Source organism: Narcine bancroftii, chromosome 8 (assembly GCF_036971445.1).
Source record: "Narcine bancroftii isolate sNarBan1 chromosome 8, sNarBan1.hap1, whole genome shotgun sequence".
NCBI classification, from domain to species: domain Eukaryota; kingdom Metazoa; phylum Chordata; class Chondrichthyes; order Torpediniformes; family Narcinidae; genus Narcine; species Narcine bancroftii.
Window position 1 is genome coordinate 2,796,411 of NC_091476.1, and position 24,958 is coordinate 2,821,368.

Below are 24,958 nucleotides of genomic sequence, written 5' to 3' on the forward strand. Positions count from 1 at the left end.
TTCACAAAGTGTAAATTCCAAAGCAGCCAAACTTATAAAATGGCAACAGAAAATGGATTTAAAAAATTGAAAATCTATACACTGCAGATACTGGAAATCTAAAACAAAAGCATAGAAAATATTGAAAACACTCAGTAAGCATCCGTGGGTAGGAAATGAGTTTGAACAAAAGACCATCAAGCTGAAATGACTTCTCTCTCCACAGAGACATGCTGAACTGCTGAGCATTCCAAGCATTTTCAGGTTTTATTTCAAACTTTCAGCATCTGCAGTTTTTTTTTTCACTTTTGTGACACATCAAAACCCCTTTCAGTAGCTTGCAGCTGCACGTAACCTAAAATAGAACATCTGCATGGAGCAAACTCCAACAAACTACAAAATAAGGACCAGATCACCTTTTTTATGCAGCGTTGACTCAGAACTAAATATTGCTCTGCACATTTACTGGAACACAGTGGCACTTATTCAAGAGTTAAACAGGACAGTCTGCCGATGCTAGGGTCGAGTGTAATACACAAATATGCTAGAGGAATTCAGCAGGTCATGCAGCATCCATAGGAAACTGCTGACGAATGGCCCAGACCCTTTTCTTCCTATGGATGAGGAGTAACCTGCTGGGACTTGTTCAAGAGAGGGCTGTGAGATCCTTCTACGTATTCCTGGATCCGAAGATGGAACCTCTGTTTAACATCTGATCTTAAAGACCCCACCTCAGCACTCTCTTCATATTCTAATGCCATTTCAAGCTGGGCTATGTGCTGATGCCCCTGAAGTGGAGTTTGGAGCCACCACACACTGATTCATCATAAGCTTCCTACTTGAAGAACATCTCCTCCATACACATGTATGCTTATTATTAATCATTATTTTTCTTCTCCTAGTATTTTTATTCTCATTTTTTCTCTTCATGGTGTCTGGTTTGCCAATTGTACGCAATTTGAAATTGTATATTATGAAAGCTGCAGCAAGAAAGATTTTCAATGCAACTACATTGTACTTGTGCATATGAATAATAAACTCTCATACACTCAAAACAAAACTTTTACTTCAATGTTTGGAATGACATGCACCAGGCAAATTTCCAGTAGAATTAGAGAAGGTTCTACACTGAGGAAAAGAAAGCATCAATGACATTGGTTTGACAATCTCATTCCATACTGGGATAATTTAACATTTCCTGCACTATTTGTAGATGGTGTATCCTATATACCTGATTAGCTCCTGCAGACAAGAATTTTCAGTGCTTTATGTACATTGTATGCATGTGTAGGACAATAAACTCATTATCAAAAGGCAAAATGTGTCCATACCCTCTGGTTTCTGCTCAAAGGACCACTGACTGACTCCTCTCGAAGCTCAGGGATTGAACAAGAGGAGCAGGTCAACACAGCTTGCATAGAGGCTAGCGACCTGGTTTCAAATCCCAGGCTGTCTGTAAGGAATTTGCACATTCTTCCTGTGTCTGTGTGGGTTTTCCCCTGGTGCTCTGGTTTCCTCCCACCTTTCGAAATGTACAGAGGTTGGAAATTATTCGGGGTATTTGGACATGTGTTCGTGGGGAGGAAGGGCCCGTTACAGTGTCTAAATATTAGAAACTGTAAAAAAATAATTTTAATATGGCTAGCTTGAAGCCCATTCTTTCAGCCAGAAATCTTGATATTTCTGAGCATTTTAAATCAGATTGCCTGTTTATTAGTGGCTCCTGAATTGACAAAAATAACTATCTGATTCACACCTCCAAAATCAAACTGTTAAAAACACCTGAAGAGGACAACAGAATACTATTTCCACCTTAAAAAATTCTGGTCCATTTGAAAGCTCAGCAATAGAACTGATGGGTCTGTGTTGGGCAAGGGAATTAGAGTTTGTACAATTAATTTGAGTAGATGGAAGACAAGACTGAACTGAGTGAACCAATTTAATTTTCATTTTTGCATGATCTGGGAAGCATTTCCTCACTTCTGATTTTCAGCGTGCAACTATTAATTACAAGGTACAATTTTTTGAAAGGGAGTGACAAAAAATAAAATCGAGAGCACACGTCAGGACAAGAAAATTATCATCTGCAAAATTTTGTCTGGTTGATTCTTCTTTCAGATGAGCTATTAAACAGATCCTAGATCCCATAGCACCACCATGAAGAAGATATTCTCCCTGATGTCTGCCTCAAATTTATCACTCAACATACAGTACTTAAAGCAAATCGATCTGGTCTTTCCCACATTGTTGCTTGTGGGGCTCTTGCTGTAGGTAAACAATCTGCTATATTTCCTTCATTACAGCGCTAACAACATTTCAAAAGCAATTGACTGATAGTTAAGTTCTCCAGAACATCTAAAACACTTGAAAGACATATTAATTCACATACATTATTTATTTTTGATGGCACAGTAACTGCTTTGTATCTCACCTTCCCTCAGTAGAAAAAGCCTATCTACATTTACTCTGTCTATCCCTCCATAATTTTAAATACCTCGATCAAATCTCCCCTCATTCTTCTACACTCCAGGGAATAAAATCCTAACCTGTTTAACCTTTCTCTGTAACTCAACTCCTGAAGTCCCACCAACACTCTAGTAAATCTTCTCTGCCCTCTTTCAATCTTATTACTATCTTTCCTGTGAAAAATGCACAAATGCTGGAGAAACTCAGCAGGTCAAACAGTGCTTTTATGTAGCCATGTTTCGGGCTTGAGCCTTTCATCAAGAATCCTGGTTTTTCTCCCAATATATTTCCTGTAGTTTGGTGACCATAACTGCAGAAAATACACCAAATTTGGCCTCACCAATGTCTTATACAACTTCAGCATAACATCCCAACTCCTGTACACAATACTTTGATTTATGAAGGCCAATGTGCCAAAAGCTCTCTTGATGACCTGTCTACCTGTGATGCCACTTTCAGGGAATTATGTAACTGTATTCCCAGATCCCTCTACTCCACCACACTCCTCAGTGCTCCACCATTTACAGTGCATGTTCTACCTTGGTTTGACCTTCTAAAATGCAACACCTCATATGGTATTTGTCTGCATTAAATTCCATTTGCCACTTTTCAGCCTATTTTTGAAATTTTGAAAGAATTCCCCCCATTTATTTTCACCTATTCCTTTGGACACAAGATACAACCATAGGTAATGCAATTAAAAGCAAGCATTATTACTGAGAATGGTGCTGGTGGCACACCCTCATCTCCTCGATCATGGTACAATCACTGATAATGAAAGAGGAGAATGTGAATTGCAGCCAATCTGAATCCAAATAAGCTTCCCAACTAAGTGAGTGTCTGATTAACAACAGAACCACTCTTTCCAATTTCAGCTTTTTAGGCAGAAACCAGCCAATTTATCCCAAATGCCCTTTTTGGATGATATTTGGCTGCCAACACAAATTTGATTCTTTTTGCAACTCCTGCAGTTCCAATAAACATCTTCATACAAAAGTAACTCATCCAAACTAATGAAGTGAGTGGATCATTTTTCAGGGTTTCATTCAGAGATCTTAATTTTTTAAAAAAGTTAGACATACAGCATGGTAACAGGCCCTTCCAGCCTACGAGTCCATGCCCCCCAAATACACCAATTAGCCTGCAAGCCCTATATGTTTTTGAACCATCAGAGGAAACTGGAACACCCAGAAGAAACCCATGCAGACATGGAGAATGTCGAAAAGCCCTTCTAGACAGCACCAGATTCAAAGTCAGGTCACTAGCGCTGAAATGTTATTGCGCTAAACGTTATGCTAACTATGCTGTCCCCCAAATTTTCCCCTCAAATTGGAAAACTTCAGGATTTATTTTAGATGCAGGGCATTATTCAGCCCCAAATGGGAGTTAGGCAAGGAGTAACACAATTCAGTGTGCTCCAATCTCTGATCAAAGAATCAGAATTTATTGACATGAACAAGTCACGATGTTCAGTGTTTTTCCAGCAGCGTCACAGTGGAAACATTCAGATTATAACCATCTTACAACATTACTCTAAATAAAAAAATAAAATAGTGGTGCATGAAAAGAAAGTTCATTGATCATTCAGGAATCTGATGGCAGCGGGGAAGAATCTGTCCTTGTGCCACTGAGTGCTCGTCTCTAGGCTCCTGTCCCTTTTTTCCAATGGTAGCAGAGTGAAGAGAGCATTGTCTAGGTGGTGGGGGTCTTTGAGGATAGAGGCTACTTTTTAAAGACACTGCCTCATGCAGATGTCCTTGATGGAGTGAAGTCTGGTGCCTGTGATGTCGCTGGCCAAGTTAATAACCCTCTGGAGTTTATTCTTGTCCTGAGAGTTGGCGCCTCCATACCAGGCAGTGATGCAACCACCCAGAATGCTCTCCACAGTACACCTGTAGAAGTTTACGAGAATCTTCGGTGACAGACTGAATCTCTTCAAACTCCTTACAAAAACACTGGTATTTGGGGTAGCAGTGGTACATACAGTAGATTGTTTCTCATGATGAAACAAATTCTTCCAGCAATGTCCTATCATAATTCAGAAAAGAAATTCATATGACAATCTTCAGAACCATCAGCAAACAGATATGCCATGATCCAAGAAAGTTTTACCTCAATTCTCCTGCAAAATGGAAGTTTAGAGCTGCTCCTTGTGAATGTAACAATTTTTCAATTCACAAAATGAAAACTTAGGCAGAAAAACAGAAAATGCTGGAAACACTCAGTAGGTCAGGCACCTTGTGTGAAAAGAGGAACCAGATTTCATGCTTCAGGTCCAAAGAAAAGGCCGGGACCTGATGCATTAACTGTTTCTCTGCCCACAGAGGCTGGCTGGCCTGCTGGGTGTTTCTCTGTCCAGAGGCTGGCTGGCCTGCTGGGTTTTTCTCTGTCCACAGAGGCTGGCTGGCCTGCTGGGTGTTTCCCTGTCCACTGAGGCAAGCTGGCCTGCTGGGTGTTTCTCTGTCCACTGAGGCTGGCTGGCCTGCTGGGTGTTTCTCTGTCCACTGAGGCTGGCTGGCCTGCTGGATGTTTCTCTGTCCACTGAGGCTGGCTGGCCTGCTGGATGTTTCTACCATTGTCTGCTCTATTTCACATTTCCAGCATCTGTAATTTTCTTTTGACTTTTCTGAAATCAGACATATAGTCTGACCTTTCAACATGTCAGAAACATCAAAACACCTTTTGATTTCAAGACTTATGGAATGTCTTGGAAGAACCGAAGCATGTTTTACTACAGCTTTAACAAAAGAAGGATTTGCCTGCAGGACATCCTTTTGAATGGAGTTCAGCTCGTTGGTTGCATCATATTTTTAGGAAAGGTAAACAATGTTCAACTCACTTCAGGGCCTAACTCCCTTGAGTCTCTGGATGAACTAGAAGCAGTTTTGCATGAACTTCAATCTCTACTTCCAGTCCCCACAGTCAATGAAATCATCCATCAACATTTAAAAGATTTTGTATCTTTACAGTGGAACTGATCAAACAGCTGTAGAACCACCAGTCATTAATGCTGAGGGCATTTTGGTTAAACATCTAGGTTTTGTTGTGTGTTTCCCTTGAATGAGTTTCATTAGCACTTAATCACTTTAAACCTCTGTGTCAGACCATTCACTTGGACTAATGGGTTAGTAGGAGGGCTTCATAAACAAACACTGTTTAACACTGGCAAATTGGAGAGCAACACGGAGATGGGAGGAGACAACTGTAGTGATTGGATGACAAAGTGTTAGAGGCCTGATTATTGGAAGAGGAAGAAAATATGAGGGGAGCTCATTTGCATATTCACTCCCTGGATGCTATTCTGGTACAGGATATAGTAATTTCCCTTCCTCCACTTATAAGATTGTTATTTAATTGATTGAGGGAATCTTGACCATAGCACAGCCCCCTTGGACTGTGAGGAATAAAAGACCTTTTTTTGACCATTTGGACCTTGTTTTATTTTGTTTGCCATTTCCACCTCTCTCACCATGTGGTAACTCAACATGTTCCAGGTGAGACCCAACGGACCAATTGGTTTCTTGCCACCCATCAATTTAAACCCATTCTGCCAATTTAACCCAAATCTCTCTCTGTCCCTAAGCCTCTGTCTCCTTCAGCTCCCCAACCCTTTCCCTTCCCTCTCCTATCAGAGCTACTCTCTCACTTCTCAGCATTTGTCTTGTCTCCCATTCCACCTGTGTCCACATTTGATCTCTTACCTACTCTCTCCTTGTCCCTCCCTCCCCCACCTTTTTAATCTGGTGTCTGCCTGTTTTTGCTTATACCTGATGAAGGGCCTAGGCCCTAAACCACCCATTGACAACCTTTTTACAGCTATGGGCCCCCCTCCCCCCCCCCACTTTGGACTGCTCAGTTTATGGGCTCACTTCCCTGTGAAGCAGTCAAGTTTTGCTTTCTCTCCTAGTGACTACATAAAGATCATAAAAAAATTTTTGTTACATGAGGTGAAAAGAATTACACACTTTTAATTAAGTTTGCTGTGGCCCCCTGGGGGATGTACCCCCGCCCCCAGTTGAGAATGGCTGCCCTAAATATTGGTTACCCTTCACTTCCCATGGATGCCGTGTGACCTACTGAATTTCACCAGCACGTTTGTGTATTGACAATGTAACAAGTGAGGATTAATAGTAAAAGTGCCCCGCAAATGGATTTGGTGTTCAAGGGGATTCACGTTAAAATAGTAAACCATACAACAGGACAAAATATTCACCTTGTGATGTGGTCAGGCTAAGAAAATATTTAAAGAATTTTTTTGCTGGCATCCATTTATACTGTGCAATCTCATTCTCCAATGCCACAGCCATACCATATGGCCACTTTATGTACACTCAAACATATTTCAGTACAAGTATTTAAGAGGTTAGACAGTAAACACTTGAAGAGTTTCTGTTCAGAAATTGACCTTTTATAATCCAATTTAAGCATTTGCCACTGTGCCTTTGTAGCTTAACAGAAGTGGAAAATTTGCAGGGACACTGAAAGATAATAGTGCTGTGTGAGAGATAGAAGGGGTCAGAAAGAGACACACACATAAACAGCAGAATGAGAGAGAAAGAGAAGCTCAAGAGACAAACAGAAAGAGGCATATACAAGCAAGGTACAAAAACACAAATGCACAGCTAAGAGAGTGAAAGAGACAGGAACTGAAATAGAGGGAGAGACAGGCAGACCAATGTGACACAATGAGAAAAGGCAGAGGAGCAGAAGGACAGCAGAAACAGATAAGGATAAAGCAGCCAAAGCAATGGGTGAGCTCAAATCAGAAACTTCTTTGTGTATTCTGTCCAAAAGTGTAAAAACTTGTTTCGCACATCCCAAGTATTTCCACATGAAAAACTCAATACAGAGTGAATCATTCTGGGTGTGTTGGTATGACAACAATTACGTTTTGTTTCGAGCACACTGCCATGACCTTCAATCCAGAATGTGATAAGACATCAACCAATGATAAAGCCAATAAGTATCTGCTGCCCAAATTACATTCTGAAAAGTTGGAAAGGATTTATTCATTGAGGGGGTATTCAAACACTGACATCTGGACACAGAGGCCAAACAGAGAAGATCGCCACATGTAATAATTCTCTTGATTACATGATAACAGTACTTTCCTATTTGCTTTAAAGGTCTATACTGTAATCAATTCCCAATAATTCCAAGTCATGTTTGTACCAATTAGATAATAATTAAGTAAATACACAAACAACACAAGGACATTTCAACCTGATAATGTTAATTCAGTAATACTGAATTCAGTAATAATGTTAATTCAATAATACTGAATAGGTGTTTTTTTTTCTTTTACACACTTTAGGATGCTAAAAGGAGCACAGATCAAAATTATATCCATTTCCTCAACCAGGGAACCTGAGCATCTTAACTTATTACATTTGATTCTTACTATAAAAAAAACTTATTTTTAGAACATTTTCTGTGACTTTTACACGTTTCTCGTGATTTAAATGTAAATAAATTGGAAAACAATTATAGGAAAGAGTTTAATTTGGCAAAATTGAACACAAATAAAAAGAAAGCAAAAAAAAGTGTCTGGATGTAAATTTTGGAGTTATTATCTGGACCCACAGAGCTCATGGTCAGTATCATTTAACACAGAATATAATTACCACAGATTTCTCAGTGATAATACCTTCCACCTTTGAAGCCAGAAAGCTGTGGGTTCAAGTTGCAGTCCAAGATCTTCAGCATAAACTACTGAGGGAATTTTGCACCATTGTAGTTGTCATCCATCAAATGCAATGCTAAACCATGGTCTCGCCTCCTCTCTCACATGAATACAAACACTCCATCCTATAATTTTAAGGACAATATGTATGTTCCTCTCAATATTACTGAACAGATATTATAACCTTGCTGTTTATGGAACTGCTGTGTGTAAATAAGGACACAAGAACAGTGAGCAGGGTGAACGATATAATCTCCTGGCTGTATACGAGTCCAAAAATCTACTCATCTCAAGTCTTGAATATATTCAATGACTCAGCCTTCATGGGTCTCTGAGTTTGAGCATTCCAAACATTCAAGGTCTTCCAAGGGAGGAAATTCCTTCCCATTTCCCCCTTTAGTAAGCGTCCCCTTATTCTGATACTCTACTTCCAGCCTTTACCAACCTTTTAATTATATCCTGTCAATTTCCTTAAACTTTGCAAAGCACTGTCTTAAAAAGTGTTTTAGAGTACCCTGAAATTGAGTTGCATACAAGCAAGAACAGTCTTTCTTGTTTATCACTTGTGAACAAAACCGTTTTCTTCCTGCGATGCTTATACTTACAGAGTATGTAAGCAGTTTGATTTCTATACTAAATGTATCACTTGAAGCCGGCCACTGTGGTGCTGTAACATTGAGGAACCTTCCAGTGTTTGTTCACACTTCAGGAAGTTGTTACCTGCAAGCACGTTCCAGTGAGGTGCTCCATCTTCTGGAGTGCCCTAGAAGGGAGGTGCAATGCAGGTCTATGCCCTCCCAAACCAGCTGGTTTTGAAACTGAATAGATTTTAGAAGGCCCACTTCCAACATGAAGGGATGGGGAAATTCCAATCAGAACCTCAAACATTATTTTGAAAAGGACAGACTTGTGGCACCCTAATGTGGCACCTCAGGAGGTCATAAGGTACTTCCCAAACAAATACTAAATATGGCCAATGGACAATATAGGGAATGCAGCCGCTAACTCCCAAATAACAGGAGCTAAATGTGAAGAAAGCGTATTTAGTGACGGTGGTGGGGAGCTCACTATTGATGAAGAGAGGTGGAAAAACTCTCTTCCGTCTTGGGATGGTCCAAGCCGGATTCCCAGCGAGGCAATAGCGGGCAGGCCACAAAGGCAAGACCAGAGACGCCCTGATTTCCAATGCCGACAGAACTCTGAGCAGCCCTTCTTCCAGTTTAATCCACAGCCCCTCTCCCTTCCTCCCACCGCTGTAATGGAGGTTCCACGCCATTCCAGGGCCAAGAGAGAAGGAAGCGCGAGTGGAGCGAGCCTTTCAAAATGGGCTGGTTACTGAACGATGCTGGATCACGAACAAAGGCACTTTTATTGCAGCGAGAAGAGAGAACCCGGGGAAAACAATGGCAGCGTTCAGCTTTGTTCGAGTTGACAAAGAAGGCACAGTTTCTGCAGGGCTGGCTTCAAGCGACTCCCCGTTTTGGCCCACCCAAAGGGAGCGCGCACTCGCACCGCCGCAAGGGCACAGCCAGCCGAGGGGATCAAACGAAGAGCTCGTCAATAACAAAACAATCTTTTCATTTCCTTTCTTTAAGAAGCACCTGCTCCACTCAGATTAAACTTTGTTGAAAGAGCATTTGCAATGGACACTGCTCTTGACATTGTTCACCGCAAAACTGCTCTCCACGTCCACAAAGCACAATGGACAAACGAGGAGATGGTGGAGTCAACCACGCGAACCCATGGGACGAAAAGGCTGATCACAGAATTTTTAAAAGATTGAAACCCAATGTTGGCATTTTATTGTTCAAGTAAAGTAGGCAAATGATTCCAATCAACGTGCCGGCGTTATATTCTGCCCTGTTCATCAAACATGACAGGAAATGCTGGCTGTGTTCATTGGTACCACAGACCCAGGGCAACAGTTTAGTTTGCAGATGGGAACCCCTCTCTTTGTGGAGAAGTCTTGCTGAAGTTGCCTCATCTTGATAGCTCCTGTTCGACTCAGCAAAACAGCTCGAAAAGTTGTGGAGGCCACCTATTAGTCTGTGGGCCAACTAACAAAGGCCAGGGTCACGGTAAAACACTAAATATATGAACAAGGACCCCCAAGTAACAACACAAAGATAACCATCGGTAAAAGTTCATTGTTAACCAAAGGCTTGAAATTCTACAGTTGCTTGGTTATGGGTTCCTTTCCTGGTATGCCAACTCGTTCGTCCAATTGGTGCAGCCACCAAGGCAAATCACAAAGAAGCCATTGAACTTTGTTTTAATGGTTTGCCACGCGAATCTGCCAATTTGATAAGAGTTTTGTCCATCCCGGCTGCCCGCGCCGCACCCCCAAGAAAGCCAATAATCAGTGCGGAGTGGACTGTTCCACGCTCCAATCTGCCTTCCAGGACTGGAAAATCATTCACATTGGGCAACAAGCAAAAGCCCCCCTTCGACCTGGTGCCGGAAAGGGCTTTCCACGAAGAACGGGATTGCCAAACTCCTGAGACACTAGCGTGAAAAAGGATGTAAAATGCCGCACTGTGCAAGATTAATGTCACCGAAATCAATTGGTCTTTGTCCCAGATTGATTTCCACGTTTGATCCAAGACTCATTTCATGCACTCACTCCAACCAGATTCAGCGGGAGCTGGTGGACTTGGAGACCGTGGTTATTCAATTTACTCACAACCCGCCTTTTACAGAGGGAAACCTTAAGAGATTCGCTGGATTTTCAAGTGAACGTGAGCGATTCGGAGAGAAAATCTCGACCTCCAATGAACGACTCTTGGCCGTTTTCAAAGCATTCAGTCTTTATCAGAGAAACATTTCCAGAAAGAGCCGAGCTTTCTGTTTTAAGGTGGTGCAAGGAATTGCAAGAGCCCAGGCCGCTTTGATTGCTTCTTTCCACACAATGCACTCCTGCAGTCTCCAACAGCCTGCGGGGACAGGACCGAAGTAGGTCAACAGTGGCTGCAATCCGCACGAAAAGATCCCATGAGGGAGAGAGAGAGAGAGAGAGAGAGGAGACGTGGGGAACGGAACGCTAGAACATAAGTCAGCCCTTCGCTGCCTTCCTCGCCTCGTCCCCTCTTGTAAAGTCCACCTCCTTCCACATTTACCATCATCGCCAACCCAGTGGTTTTTTTAATCATTCAGGAAACAGCGATCTACCGCTTGAGTTACATTTTAGATTCACAATATTTTCACCCAGGGGCTCAGGTTGCATAACATTGAGCGAAACCTTCATTGTTTGACCGAACTGCTAGCATTTTTTTTGCAGCCCAATAAAACGATTTTTGTTCACCTCACAGAAGGGCAGGGATAACAAATCTTTCAGCCTTTAGTGTTCTTTTTACCAGGCTTAACGACGAGACAGCTGCTCATTGCAAGGAACAGCAGCACCGAGTTCCTGGGGTAAGTTTTGCTCCCCTGCAACTCTCCCCCTCTCCCAGACGTGGACAGAACAAACTCAGTGAAGGTACCCAGATTTACTGTATGGTCACCAATGCTCCACTCTCCACATGGCCCTTCTGCAAAGAGAAGGCCTGTGATGGATGACGGCTTTAATGTGCAAAACAGCACTTGGAAGTGGAAGAGAATGTGGAACTGGTGTGTGCGGCAGAGACGGAGGGTTGCGAATCGCCAGTCTATTTTCACAACAATTTAACTTCCAAATGCAGACCAGTCAGTTCCACCCAACCAGTGCTGACACGTAACCTTCTTGCAAATTACTTCAAAGAGACTGACCTTTAAAAGATTTAGCAGATTATCTGCATCCTTGACATCTGATCTCTTTGTACCATTTCTAACTGGGAAGGAGTGTAATAAAAAAACTAATGCCTTTTAAAATCTATTTTTTACAAGATCAAGCTGGGCTTTTTTTTAAATCCAAGCCAATACTTCTGCCTCAATACTTTAGTAATTTTTAAAAAGCGTTGAGTTTTTTTCATTTTCGTAATATGCCCGAATTTTGATTTGAAAATAAAAATACATTCATTTAATACAGCTCTTGAAAAACAATGAGAAGGAATTTTTGTTGCAACATTTAAACATGATTTTCCCCCTTCTCGGCCACATGTGACAGTAAAATTGGAGGGAACTACATGGATACTACAGGGACATATCAAACAGCAGTAATAGGTCTTCGCAGCTGGAGAAACAAACGATGTGGAATGGCAATTTGGATTTATTAGAACCTTATGCTGCTCTCACTGCTGTAGTCCTGTTAGCTGAAAGACCTGGGACAAGTGACTATTAGTAAAACAAGGAAGTCTGCACACACTGCAATTGAAGTAAAAACAATGCTGGAGAAACTCAGCAGGTCAAACAGTGGACTTTATAGAGTAAAGATAAAGACACATAACCAAGTTTCGGGCCTGAGCCCTTCATTAAGGTATGGACAAAATGTCACCTGCTGAGTTCTTCCAAGTGACTTAGCCTGCTATACGCACTGCCCAATTGCTGATTTAGATGTTGGTTTTCAAGGAGGGTTTTTTTTCCTGCCACAAACATTAGAGGAGTTGACAAATGAAAAACTTCTGTTGGGTAAATTTATATTAAGGCAATATTTCTTTCTGTACTCTAATTAGATGGTCATGAATATTCCAAACAACAACTGGAACAGGTGAATTTTCAAGTTAGACCAGTACATTTTTTGTGTAATCTATGATCTTGGAACTGGAAAGAGACAGGCAAAGTGATTTAAAATATTCAATCCATCAGTTAAGTTCCAACATTCCATCACACTAATCTTGTTGGATCTGGTCATTTGGAGGACTTTCATCAAAAATGCTCCCAGCTGTAATTGAACATGCAATACGCTCAACCTGCTCTTAAATGGATACTGTTAACTGGTCGAACTCTTGTCAGCCAAAAGAAAAACGCGAAATATATGGAAGGAAAAGATGCATAACGAGACTGCCCCAAGTCGTATTGATGTGAGATCAGAGAGAAGTGCCACTCAGGAACACACCCTTCAGTCCAGGACAACTGCGCCACACTGGATGCCAAAGTTAAGCCAAAACTTTGCCACTCACACATGATCCATATCCCTCCACTCTCTGTATTTGCATATGTCCATCTAGCTGTCTCTTAAATGCCACTGTTATATCCTTGCAAATCTCCTCTGCACCCTCTCTATGGCATCCACATCCTTTATTTGTCATTCAAACCATGCTCACACAAAATAATGTTTCTGTGAGACCATGGAGCAGATTTACATAAGTATAAGTTAAGATAGAAGTTAAACACATAAAATATTAAATATTAAGACAGATACTGTAAGTGCACGGTATCAAGATACACTATCCACATATGTGCAGGGAATTCAGGCATTTGATGGCCTGGGGGGAAAAAACTGTTGCCCAATCTGGATGCAAGGGCCCGAGTGCTATGGTACCTCCTACCAGATGGCAGAAGGGAGAACACTTTACGTGAGGAGTGTGTGGAGACCTTCACAATGTTTATTGCCTTTCGCCTGCATCAAGTGTTGTACATGTCCTTCATGGTAGGAAGGGAGCCCCCAATGATCTTTTTCACTGACTTCACTCTCCTCTGCAGGGTCTTGCAGTCTGAGGAGGTACAGCTTCCAAACCAGGTGGTGATGCAGTTGCACAGGATGCTCTCGATACGTCCTCTGTAGAATGTAGTGAGGATGGAGGGTGGGAGATGAACTTTTCCTCAGCCTTCACAGGAAGTGGAGGCACTGCTGGGCTTTCTTGGCTATGGAGCTGGTGTTAAGGGACCAGGTGAGATTCGCTCCCAAGTGCACTCCAAGGAACTTGATAAAATATTCCAAGTGGGGTGTAACTAAGATCTTAATAGCTGCAATATTATATCACAGCTTTTGAACTTGATCCCTTGTTCATGAAGGCCAACACACCATCCGCCTTCTTAACAACACTATCAACCTGTGCAGCAGCTTTGAACCCCAAAATCTCTCAGTTCATCCATGCTGCTTAGTCTTCCCATTAACATTGTACTCAGCCTTCAAATTTTACCTACCAAAATGAACCACTTTGCACTTTCCTGGGCTAAATTCCATCAGCCACTTCTCAGCTCTGCATCTAATCAATGTCCCTCTGTAACCTCTGGCAACCCCCAGATTATGCACAACATTACCAGTGTTTATATCATATGCAAACTTACTAACCACTTCCTCATCCAGGTCACTTATAAAAATCACAAAGACGAGGGGGTCACAGAATAGATCCTTGCAGAACATCATTGGTCACCGACGTCCATGCAAAATAAAAGCCATCTACTCTGCCTTCTCTGCACAAGGTAATTCTGCACCCAGAATAAAGTAAGATCTCCTTGGCTTCTGTTCCTCCTTACTTTCTGAATGAACCTTTCATGGAGAACCTTAAATGTCCTTTCCTTGGTGAATACTGATACCAAGTAGTCATTTAGAACACTACTCTCTTCTTCAAATTTCCTCCTTGTTCTTGAGAGTCCCATCCTATCCTTAGTTATCCTTTTATTTTTAATGTAAGCATAAACTGCCTTGGAATTGTCTTTAATCTTATGCATTCAGACATTTCCTGGGCCCTTTTTGCTGTCCTAATGTCCTGCTTGAACTCTTTCCTACAAGTTTTATATTCCTCCAGAGCCCTGTCTAATTTCAGCTTCCTAAACTTTACACATGCTTCCATTTTCTTTTTGACTAAATTCACAACCTTTCACATTGTCCAATTTCTCTTATCTTGGGATCCCCTGTCCTTCCTCATTGAAACATGCCGGTCCTGGACTTTAATTAGGTAGCACATAAGCAACTCAAGTGGGATGGCAGATTAACAGCTGCTCCCAATCAAATTGTCCTCAGTTCTGTCTCAGGAAGTCACAATTTTCCTCTCCCCTTCCCCCAATTTTGTATTTTTCCACAAGGTCCAGGCCTTGTCCTTATTCATAACTATCTTGAAACTAAAGGAATGGTGATCTCCATTTCAAAATGTTCACCCACTGAAATTCTAATCATCTGTCCAGGCTCATTTCCCAGTACAAAGGAATTTAATTCCTGGCCATTGCTTGGTTTTTGTCATGGAGACGATGACTTCAGGAAAACCTGCTTTAGATTGACTGCTGGTGCTCATACAAATTAAGTTGTATTTGGTCCTCTCTACTTTATTGATTGGGAAACTTTTTTTGCCTTAGTCTTTGGGTCCAAACTAGAATTCCCAGTCATTAGATAATTTTTTGCATAGTAAAGGAATTAAGGATTATGGTGAAAAGGCAGCTAGGTTCATGGCCAGAGCAGCCTTAATCGCATTTGAATGGTGGAGTAGACTAAGTCTTGGACAGAAAAGTCTTGATTGTATTTAAATTTTAATTTTTTTAAATTTAAATTCAGACATACAGCACAGTAACAGGCCATTTCAGCCCATGAGTCTGTGCCGCCCAATTTATACCTAATTAACCTATACCACTGGTACGTTTTGAATGGTGGAAGCAAATCGGAGCTCCTAGGGAAAACCCACGCAGATATGGGGAGAATGTCCTCAAACTTACAGATGGCATGGGATTCAAACCCCAGTCCCGATCACTGGTGCTACAACAGCATTACGCCAACTGCCCTTCTTCACCATCTCCTTACTTTTCTCACTAACCTGTCTCCTCCTAATGGTTCCTCCCCTTATTTGTCTCTCCACCAATCTGTTTGTTTTTATTAACATTTTTTTTCTTGTCTGGCAAGAATTGTGGGGACAAAGCAACTTTTAACAGTTAATGCCCCATGAAAATGAAGTAGGAAGCCAAACAAGGTTAGTCTTTGACCACTTGGTCCATCGAGTCTGTACCACCCTTCCATCATGAGCTGATCCATTCTCCACTCAGCCCAACTACCCTGCCTTCTCCACATAACCGTTGATACCCTGACTACAATCTTCATATACTTGTCAATCTCTGCCTTAAATACACCCAACAACTTGGCCTTGGCCCATGGTAGCAAATTCCAGAAGTTCCAGTCAATGTGATCAGGATAGAAACTGGATTTCAAATTAAAGCTCAATTTAAAAAGGCTTCAAGTTAAATAGGGGAAGGTTGTAAAGTTCTGTAAGACATCTGAACTGGGAAACAGAAAATCTCCACCTGGATCTGACAGTTGCTGGTGAACCTGCAGTCCTTTCCCAGTATTTTTGATCATGTATGTTACAAATGCCAGACATATGAAGGTTGCATCTCTCTGTCCTGTTCTCATACTGTTTCATCTCGGTCAAAGACAATTCGATCTTAACCTTTGACATGCAGTCCACCTTTCCAGTGTGACATCTCCTGTTATTTAATCAGCAAGTCTTTCTCAACTAATTATCTTCAAGAAAAACTAACGCTCTGAATACACAGTGAGCGTATGGCTGTAATTCAATTAGCAGACTGTTAATAGAGATATGGTACCCGTAATAGGTTTGAGATAAGTATAGTAACAGTGTTTGACCTAGAAATGTATCTGGCAGGTTTGCATGTACAAATGAGAAAATCGCACATAACTGCCAGAAATAATTCAACCTCCCTTACTCTTAAAGAAGCGAACTTTAAAATTTCTCGATTGTGTCTTTTACGAGTAAGAATGGTGACCACATTTCTTTAAAACTTCAAATCATCCTGCACTCGAAAATAGACCAATTTTAGGGGCAAAGTAATGACCGTGATAGCAGATTAAAATCATTTATTTCTATGTGTATTTCAAGAGCAGATTTTACGCATGTACACTTGAATAAATTTTGAACTTAGGCCACTGGAATCACCTGATGTGCTGGCCTGTGGTTTGGATTTTGAGCTTGTGACTAGTGAAAAGACTACTATTTGTAATGGGTTTCAGAGTGACTGTTGCACTTCGGAGAGTGGGCTCACATCTGTCCAGCACAGAGCCCAAGGGGAGCTCACTAAACAGCAGCCAATGTATCAATAGAAGGACGTCAGAAGATTTTCCTAATGGGGATTCACCTTCTTGTGGTGAAACATCAGTATTAATTCAACTTCAAATGTTAAAAAGTGAAAAGTTGAGTGGGAGAATCCTCATTACAAATGGTTTGGAAATTCAGTTTTAGGATTTGAAAGTGAGATCGAACCTGCAGATTTGTCCTGTCTGGTTTAATTCAAAGCCAAGCCTTGCAGTCGGGAGCATCAAACAAGGGCTACATTCCCAGCACAATATTCGCCTGTAATTCTGCAACCTCAAAGGAAAAACACCCGCACTTCAGTGACGCTGCCAAGGTTACTCCTCAGTGACAGGGGAACAGGTTTATTGTAGTGATCCATAGTAACCAGCTCCGCTTCATCGATCATTTATCTTTCTAGCAAAGTGACATATGGCTTTGTCTACGCGTGCTCCCTGCATTGTATCTGTCCCTAGAAACACCTATCTATTTTACTGACATCAGGCTATCTTGTAAGTACAATCAAACATGATTTAAAATTAAAGAATTACCATTTAACTTAAATGGTGCTGGTTAAATAAAACAAGCTGACTACATGATTTCTGTGGTATATTTCGATTAACCCCTGTCGCCACATAGCGACTGATTTGTCAGCTATTTGTTATTGGAACCTGGGGACATTCAAGAGGACACAAAGACAGCAGCCTGGCTCTGCACACATTTCTGAAAAAAAGGCATCAAATGGCAAGGATTCAGTCCCAATTCTGCTGCTCTTCCTGCATCCTCAGTGAAAATATAGAAGTCTGAAATTAAACAGAAAATGCTGGAAATGTTTATTGTGTCAGACATGATCTGGAGAAATATCAGCGTTTCAGAGGTTTTAATAGAAGGTTATCAGTATGAAACATTGACTCTATTCCCCTCACCATCGAAGTTGCTTGATTTGCTGAGTATCGCCAGCATGTTTGTTTGGATTGATGTGCTGGATTATACACACAATCAAAAAAGGATCTGGCATTGAATTACTTCTCGCTGCTACCTTCAGGAAGAGTGTATAATAGCTTGAAGTTCAGCATCTCTACCTTCAAGAATAGTTTCTTTCCAACAGCTATCAGGCTCTTACTACACTAATTATAAATCACTCAACACTACAAAGCCTGTTTGCACTATTGCAACGCTATTTTTTAACATTACAGTAACATTTATTATTGATCTGCCTCTTGTATTTAATATCTCTTTAATTTAATGTGTAGGCTCCAATAGGTCAGTATTTAGAGCAATGGTCTTGTAAACCAGGGGAGGTGTGTTTGTTCCTTGTTGGGGCCTCATTTCTGTGAGGGGTGCTGGACAAAAGTTAAAGAATTTCATGTATGTTACATTCTAAATGTAGTATTACATGACAATAATGGAACCTTTACTGTTATCGTTTTTTTGTACTGAGTATCTGTTCAGCAGCAGCAAGGAAGAATTTCAGTCCACATGTACATGGGACAATGTATATGACAATAAATTCATCTTTGGAAAAAAGCCAGCTATTCAACTACAGCAGATTTCTCCTCAGCTCACATTCTTTTTTTTTATTTTATCTCACCAATACCTACCTCCATTACATTTGTCAACATCCCCAGAAATACATCTAAGCTAATCACCACGGACCCCACTTGTAGTATCACATTCTTAAAGGGCCTTTGTTACCTCCTGCAAATGGATATAGCAGTTTCCCCCTGATTATTTTTTAAAATTGCTGTCTTATATTTAGGTCTGGATTGTTCAGAGTTAGTACAGGATTTGGTTCAGAGCAAACCATAGTTGGGCAAAGTTTTGGTTTACCCTAAATGCAAAGGGTCAATCGGAATGTAGTAGTATGGTATTCTCACATCAGTCAGTGTAAACCAAAATAAGCTATTGCTCGCCACACTTTGGTAAGTATATCACTGATGCAAAGCCCTAGACAAATCAAGCATTATTCTTCAAAGACTTTCAATTGAATTAGTTTTGCTCTTTTGCTGCCCTGAAATAACTTCCTGGTGCATTTTCCTTAACACAATTTCAGAATATTTGATTATTAGTTTTGAAGTTCAGAAGATCAACATACCAAGAAACACCAGTGATCTGGGAGAAGAGTTCTAATCCAACACAAACAAAATTATTTTTGCAGGCCCATAAGCATCTTCACAATATTAACTGAAATTCTGCAATCTTTGATCTTTCTTGGCATGAATAAAATACCTTGAACTTTTTGTGACGCATCCCATTTTACTTGCTGCATCTAATTTAGTTAATTGTACTGAAATCAAATGAATTCCACCTCAGGTTCACTTCCAATGAGCAACTTGCCACCAAAGCACAGAATGAATGACAGACCTTACCATGACATCAAGTTTGTTCAATTGAAGGAAAAGATTCTGTATCCAGTTGCAGGAATCCGAACACAAAATAACAGTCACATCACAGCTGAACTGTGTTGGTTGTATTGAGCATTTCTGGACATTCCAATTCAAGTCTTCTTCCAGACAACCAAGCTGTTGTGCAAATCCCAGGGATAATGAAGGACACTGCGAATGGGTGGATGGGTTATTTGTGTCTTTCACAGAGTGCCATTGCCAGAGCCCAGAGCTGCAGTTGCTCCTAGGTTTTTGCCAAAGAACCAAGCCATGTTTTAAAATCATTTAAAAAATACTTTGTTTATATATCAATTAGAGCCAGATACACTTGTTTCTTTTCTACGCGTGCATTCTTTCAGTGTCCTGCCCTGGTGGCAAGTGGCCCCTTGAAGTGTACCTGAGCTAGAATTCTGTTGATTTAAATGCAATAAACTAAATTAGATGCAGTAAGGTTTGTATCCAGAACTCTTGGTTTGCCAATGGATAGAACAGGAGTCTGTGTGGCTGCAGAGGCTGTGAGAGTCCAATCCATGGACACTCAGTGACTCTGAAGGGACTCTCTTTCTCCAGTTGTTAAGGGTGCCAGGCAATGCTCATGGTAACTCTTAGTTTGCCTGACAGTAATGGAGTAGATCATGTATGTTACATGACAATAAAAGGAACTTTGACTTTTTAAGAAACACTTGGATAACTACATGGATGGGAGTGATTGGAAAAGTATGGGCCAAATAGATAAATCAGGAGGGCACTTTTTTCAGCATCTAGGCCTGTGGGCCTGGTGTGTCCATGTTGTAAGGATCTATGACGATTAAAAAAAGCTTGCATTATGTAACGTCTTTTGCAACCTCAGCATGTGCTAAAGGGGTTCCCGAGTAATGAATGACTTTTGAAGTACACTTACTGATAATGCAGCCAATTTGCAGACAGCAAGTTCCTGCAAACGACAAAGTAATAACATCCAGATGGTTTGCTTTAGTGATGCTGGCTATGGATAACAGGGAAAAAACCCTTCCTCGAAATATTATTGTGCAATCTTTTACATCAGGCTCAGGTCAGGTTTTGATTTAGCACCTCATCAAAATGGGGTCACCTCTGACAGTGCAGTTTGGGAGGTCAAACTAGATGGCATGGAAATGAAACTAAAATGCTTTTGACTCAGGTCTGCGCTGCCAACTGAACTAACAGATAGATAATAGATTAAATTCAAAGAATATGAAGAGATAGCATACAAGAGTGGCAAATTACGTTGAGTTGACTGGATCCTTGCAACTCTAGGTTGGACAGTGCACACAAACAATTTGCCTGGTAAAGTGGAAGAAAGCAGAGGAAGAGGAAGTTGATGTGGAAGGTGGATGAAAAATGCAGACTAATATAGTTCTGCAACAACTGCAGTGGAGTTGGTGATAGTATGGGCCTGCCCATTTACATCCACTCAGTGGGTGATTGACCGAAATGTCCCCGAAATTTCAGTAATATCAGAGAAAACATCTCCTTCTAATAAAGATTTGGTTGTCCAGCATTGTCTTTCGCTTTCAGTGTATGAGCAGCGCATTGCCTTAAAGCAGACCAAACGAGAAACAAGGAATGAAGCGTGACCATGACATTCTCAGACAACAGGAATTACTTGTATTTATATAACGCCTTCAATGTAGAATATACGCCACATATAACCGATTCCATGATGGGATTCTTCCCATAGGAAAATATATTTAAAAAGCAGAATGTATCTCAATAACGATAAAGCAAAATTTGCCACTGGAATGAATCGACCGTCGGCCAACAACATCTTGTTCTGTTATTCGCTGGGCACAGGCAGGAAGAAGAGAAGTTTGGATAAAATTGAGCAACAGCCAAAAAAGAGAAACGAAGGGAATACGTTGGAACTTTTGTTCATCTTTGCGGCAGAAGTTCTATGTGAACACAAGGTCCGTTCCCTACCAGACGTCCCACATCCTGTGTAACAGTACGAGAGAGAACCCGACTGAACAGCAAGCTGTTTGTGAAACTTCTCAAACTTCGGCTGCGGGGGCGTGTTCTAGTTAGGACTGATGCGTGAAAAGGGGTAGAGTTCGTTTCAGATACTGCTGAATTGATTTTGTCGCCCCCCCCAGTCGCCAATGTGCTGTCCCACCAGAGTCCAGGAAGAGCGATACCTACTTGTAACTGGGTCAAACAAGGGGAAATATTGACACTGCTATCTATTTGTTGATAATAACTAAGCAACAGTGGAAACATACTTCCGCCTCATGCATTCAGAAGATCAATGACGTTTTCAACCCACACAGCCCTGCACGTCAGTAGAAAAACATTGCATTTTTTTCTTGAAAGAAGTCATGCTTCCTAACTTGGAGTTGTGTGTTCAGTCCACGGGTACTTCCCACACACTCTCCCAGCCACGAATCCATAAAGCCGAGGGTCTTCGCTCCCTCACTGCCGCTACTCCGGGTTACCTCCCAATAGCTCCCTTTTTATAAAGACGAAGCAGAAAACAGGTTCAAAATAATGTCGTCTCCCCACCGTGGATGGCCTGGCACGCTTACAGTTAGCAAGTCAGTTCCTCCGCTTCCACTTGTGCCATTGCAGGAGGGAGAGGCGGGGAAGAGAGAAATAGAAGCAGTTCCAAAAATATAAAGCACCTTCTGTTCCCTCTCCCTTTCAATGTTGTGTTGGGACCGTCTACAGCCTCAAAATCCCTTCATCGATCTCGACCTCCGGTTAAATGAACACTTTTACAAGAATGTCTTAAGAGTCTGATGCCCAACCAATGAACGGTTACATCCCATATCTGCGACTCCAGGCATCATCGGGCTCCTGTCAACCTCACTTCCACCCCACACAGTAACACTGCAAGCAGCGAGTAAAACAGGAAAGTCTGGAGACACCGTGGTTGAAATAAAAACACAATGCTGGAGAAACTCAGCAGGTCAAACAGCGTCCTTTATGTAGAAAGATAAAGGCATAGAACGAACATTTCGGGCTCCAACTGCATCTTTGATATTGAAGTCCAGTGTTGGACCTGCGGAGTTTCTCCAGCGTTGTGTGTTCTACTGCGGGCAGCGAGTTGGCTTTAAAACACAACTATAAACCATCTTACAAGTCGTTTTTAAGATGGATTGAGATGGCTAAAGATCCAAACTGTGATCACAAGACGGAGTCTTTGGCTCGAAACATATCAGCAGGTAACGACGAGGAAGGAGACGCGTGTTTCTCCCAAACGCTGCCTCGTATCTTAATTTACTTTAAATTTCCCATTCAAGGTTTGAGCTGGGAGCCGCGTGGTTTGCACTCGATAGTAAGTGTGACGCCCGCTCAGGACATCGCCTTGTGAAAGAGGAAAGCTGCCGTCACATGGTTGACTGCATCAGTAAAAGTGATCAGTTTTCCAAGTTGATTCTGTGACTGGCCTTCCGCTCCCTCCCCCCACCGCCCCCCCCCCTCCACTCCACCCCCCACCAGCGTCCAGTCCATTTACAAACTTCATCACCATAAACTGGCTCCACACTAACACCATTGGCTCGCCCCCAACCGCTTACAAATCTTGACCCGTTCCTAATGCCACGATATTCTTCCGCCCTCCCTTCCCTAATGCACACGTTCCCACAGACCCGTTCCCCCCACTTTACCAATCCTTTGCCCGGTTGGTTCAGGAAAGCCCTGTCAAATTTTGCAATGAAGTCCTGATAAAACACGGCGGTTAACAGACTCTAGAGGTGACTAAAACATCTGCAGCATAATCATTTTCTCGTCTAGAAATGATCTGCATTGGAGAAATCAAACTGTAGTTAATCCCATCTTCACCTTGGCTAACTCATCATCTCAGGGAAACCATCAAGCGCCTCAATGTTACCCAACTTTACAGCCTCAGAAAAGGAGAAGATTAACGAAATGCTTAAACGAAATTACGTACAAAAAATAACGCGCCGCTTCAGTAGGAATAAAACACCCTCCGCGCGTTGTCAGGATCTTTAAAATGAACTCTATATATTTTAAAAAGCAATTTAAATCATTTTCATGGGTGGTTCTTTCAGGTCACCTCGCTTGCCTTCGACAAGTGCTTGAATGAAACCCCACTGATAACGAGAGACAAAGAGGGGCTTGTTACACGCATCAAAAATCCCGGGACGGTCCTTTTTAAACTCACCCACGAAAAGACGTTTGACGAATGCACATCTGAAAATCAGCACTTGCCCAAATAACGGCTACACATGAGGGAAGGAAAGAGGCAAAACCATGCGAAAAAAAGCAATGTTCAGTAAAGAGAGTTTGCTAGTTTGGAAAATAAAACAATCCTCTTTAATCCTTGTGTCGTCAATAGTAATCCCGGATAAATCAGACTTCTCCTCCCGCTTCACTCATGAATCGGAAACTGCGAAGAGTATTAATTACACAGATAAACTAAAAGGTGCCTGGCGTCGAGATGGATTCACAATAGACAAAAACAGGAAATAAACACAGACACACACACATCTTTCACGATATTTGGTGAATGCCTCGGGGAGAGAGCGGACGGCAACAGAATGAGATTTTACTGATTTATATTTTAATTTAAAGACCACACCAGAGGACAAACTTCCTTATCCCGAATTAATTCGGAGAATCCGCAACCCAACAACGTTTGCCCGATCTTAGTTCTCTCTCTCTCTCTCTCTCCTTAAGCGTGCGCTTCCCAACTAAGATAAGGGAACGATCAAGTATTTCTCCCTCTCCCTCTCTCAATCTTCGGCTCGACCTTACACCGGGGAAGCCCGTGCTTGAGATTTCTATTGAAAAACAAGTTGAGATGACACGTACCGAGATGTGCTGCTCCATACGAGGTGCCTCGACTCTCTGAGAGACCAGTAACATCGTGCAAAGATCGTTCAGGTTTTAAAATCCACTTTGGGGATGAGTCCCGCGATGTAACGGCTGCCGACCTCCCCTCAAGCCTGACACAAGTTCATCCTACGGCGTGTTATGCGGTCGCTGATAATACTGTGTCTCTTGAATCTGATCAAGTCCATTAGGCATCAGCCTCCAGCTTCCTGGGCAGCAGGCGGAGCTGATCTTCCAAGCCAGGCTGGATAGGGCAGTTCCGACATAGCGTCAAGGAGGGGAGGGAGGGAGCACCAGGGGAATGTACGCCAGCGACTTGCGCAAACCACGCTCCAGAAAGCATTCTGGTCACCGTAGTCCGTGAGACAGAGGGAGCATAAAAGTCACGAGAGAATCCCATAGGAAATCCAGCGAAACGTCTTCGCCTAAAGCAAGTTAAACCAAAAAGTTGGGGTTATTTGCTCGCTGGACAATCCGAGCACCTCCCCGAAACCATTTCCAGCCAGTAGAATCCTTTGAAAATGTATTCGTTGATATTACGAACATCTGTAGACAGCAAACGTTGCAGGTGGCAATGTTGGAATGATCCTGAAAGCAGTTCGAGTGACTTGACTGAGGGATAGATACCCTCACCGTCTGCTGACCCCATTCTTGCAGGGCAGCTGCAGCGACGCCTCCTCTCACCAGGTCAAGTCCTATAAAACTGTTATTGGGGACGGTTCGAGAAGTTCCGTCATTGAGGCTATAGATTTCTGGATGTTAGAGAG

General features: G+C 41.9%; 1 protein-coding gene across 3 annotated transcripts in view; it reads right to left on the bottom strand.

The window, feature by feature from the left end:
• LOC138740243 (mastermind-like protein 2) overlaps window positions 1-24,958 on the bottom strand; it is a 183,550-nt gene that overhangs the window by 91,908 nt on the left and 66,684 nt on the right. Inside the window, exon 1 of one of the 3 annotated variants that reach the window (XM_069892577.1) lies at window positions 24,171-24,422. The exons of 1 other annotated variant lie outside the window; for it this stretch is intronic. In XM_069892577.1, coding sequence (XP_069748678.1) covers window positions 24,171-24,224 — 54 coding nt within the window. In that variant the 5' untranslated portion in view covers window positions 24,225-24,422. Of the gene's footprint in view, window positions 1-19,364; window positions 22,709-24,170; window positions 24,423-24,958 lie in introns of those variants that run through there. One more of the 3 variants, XM_069892576.1, reaches the window with a different exon arrangement.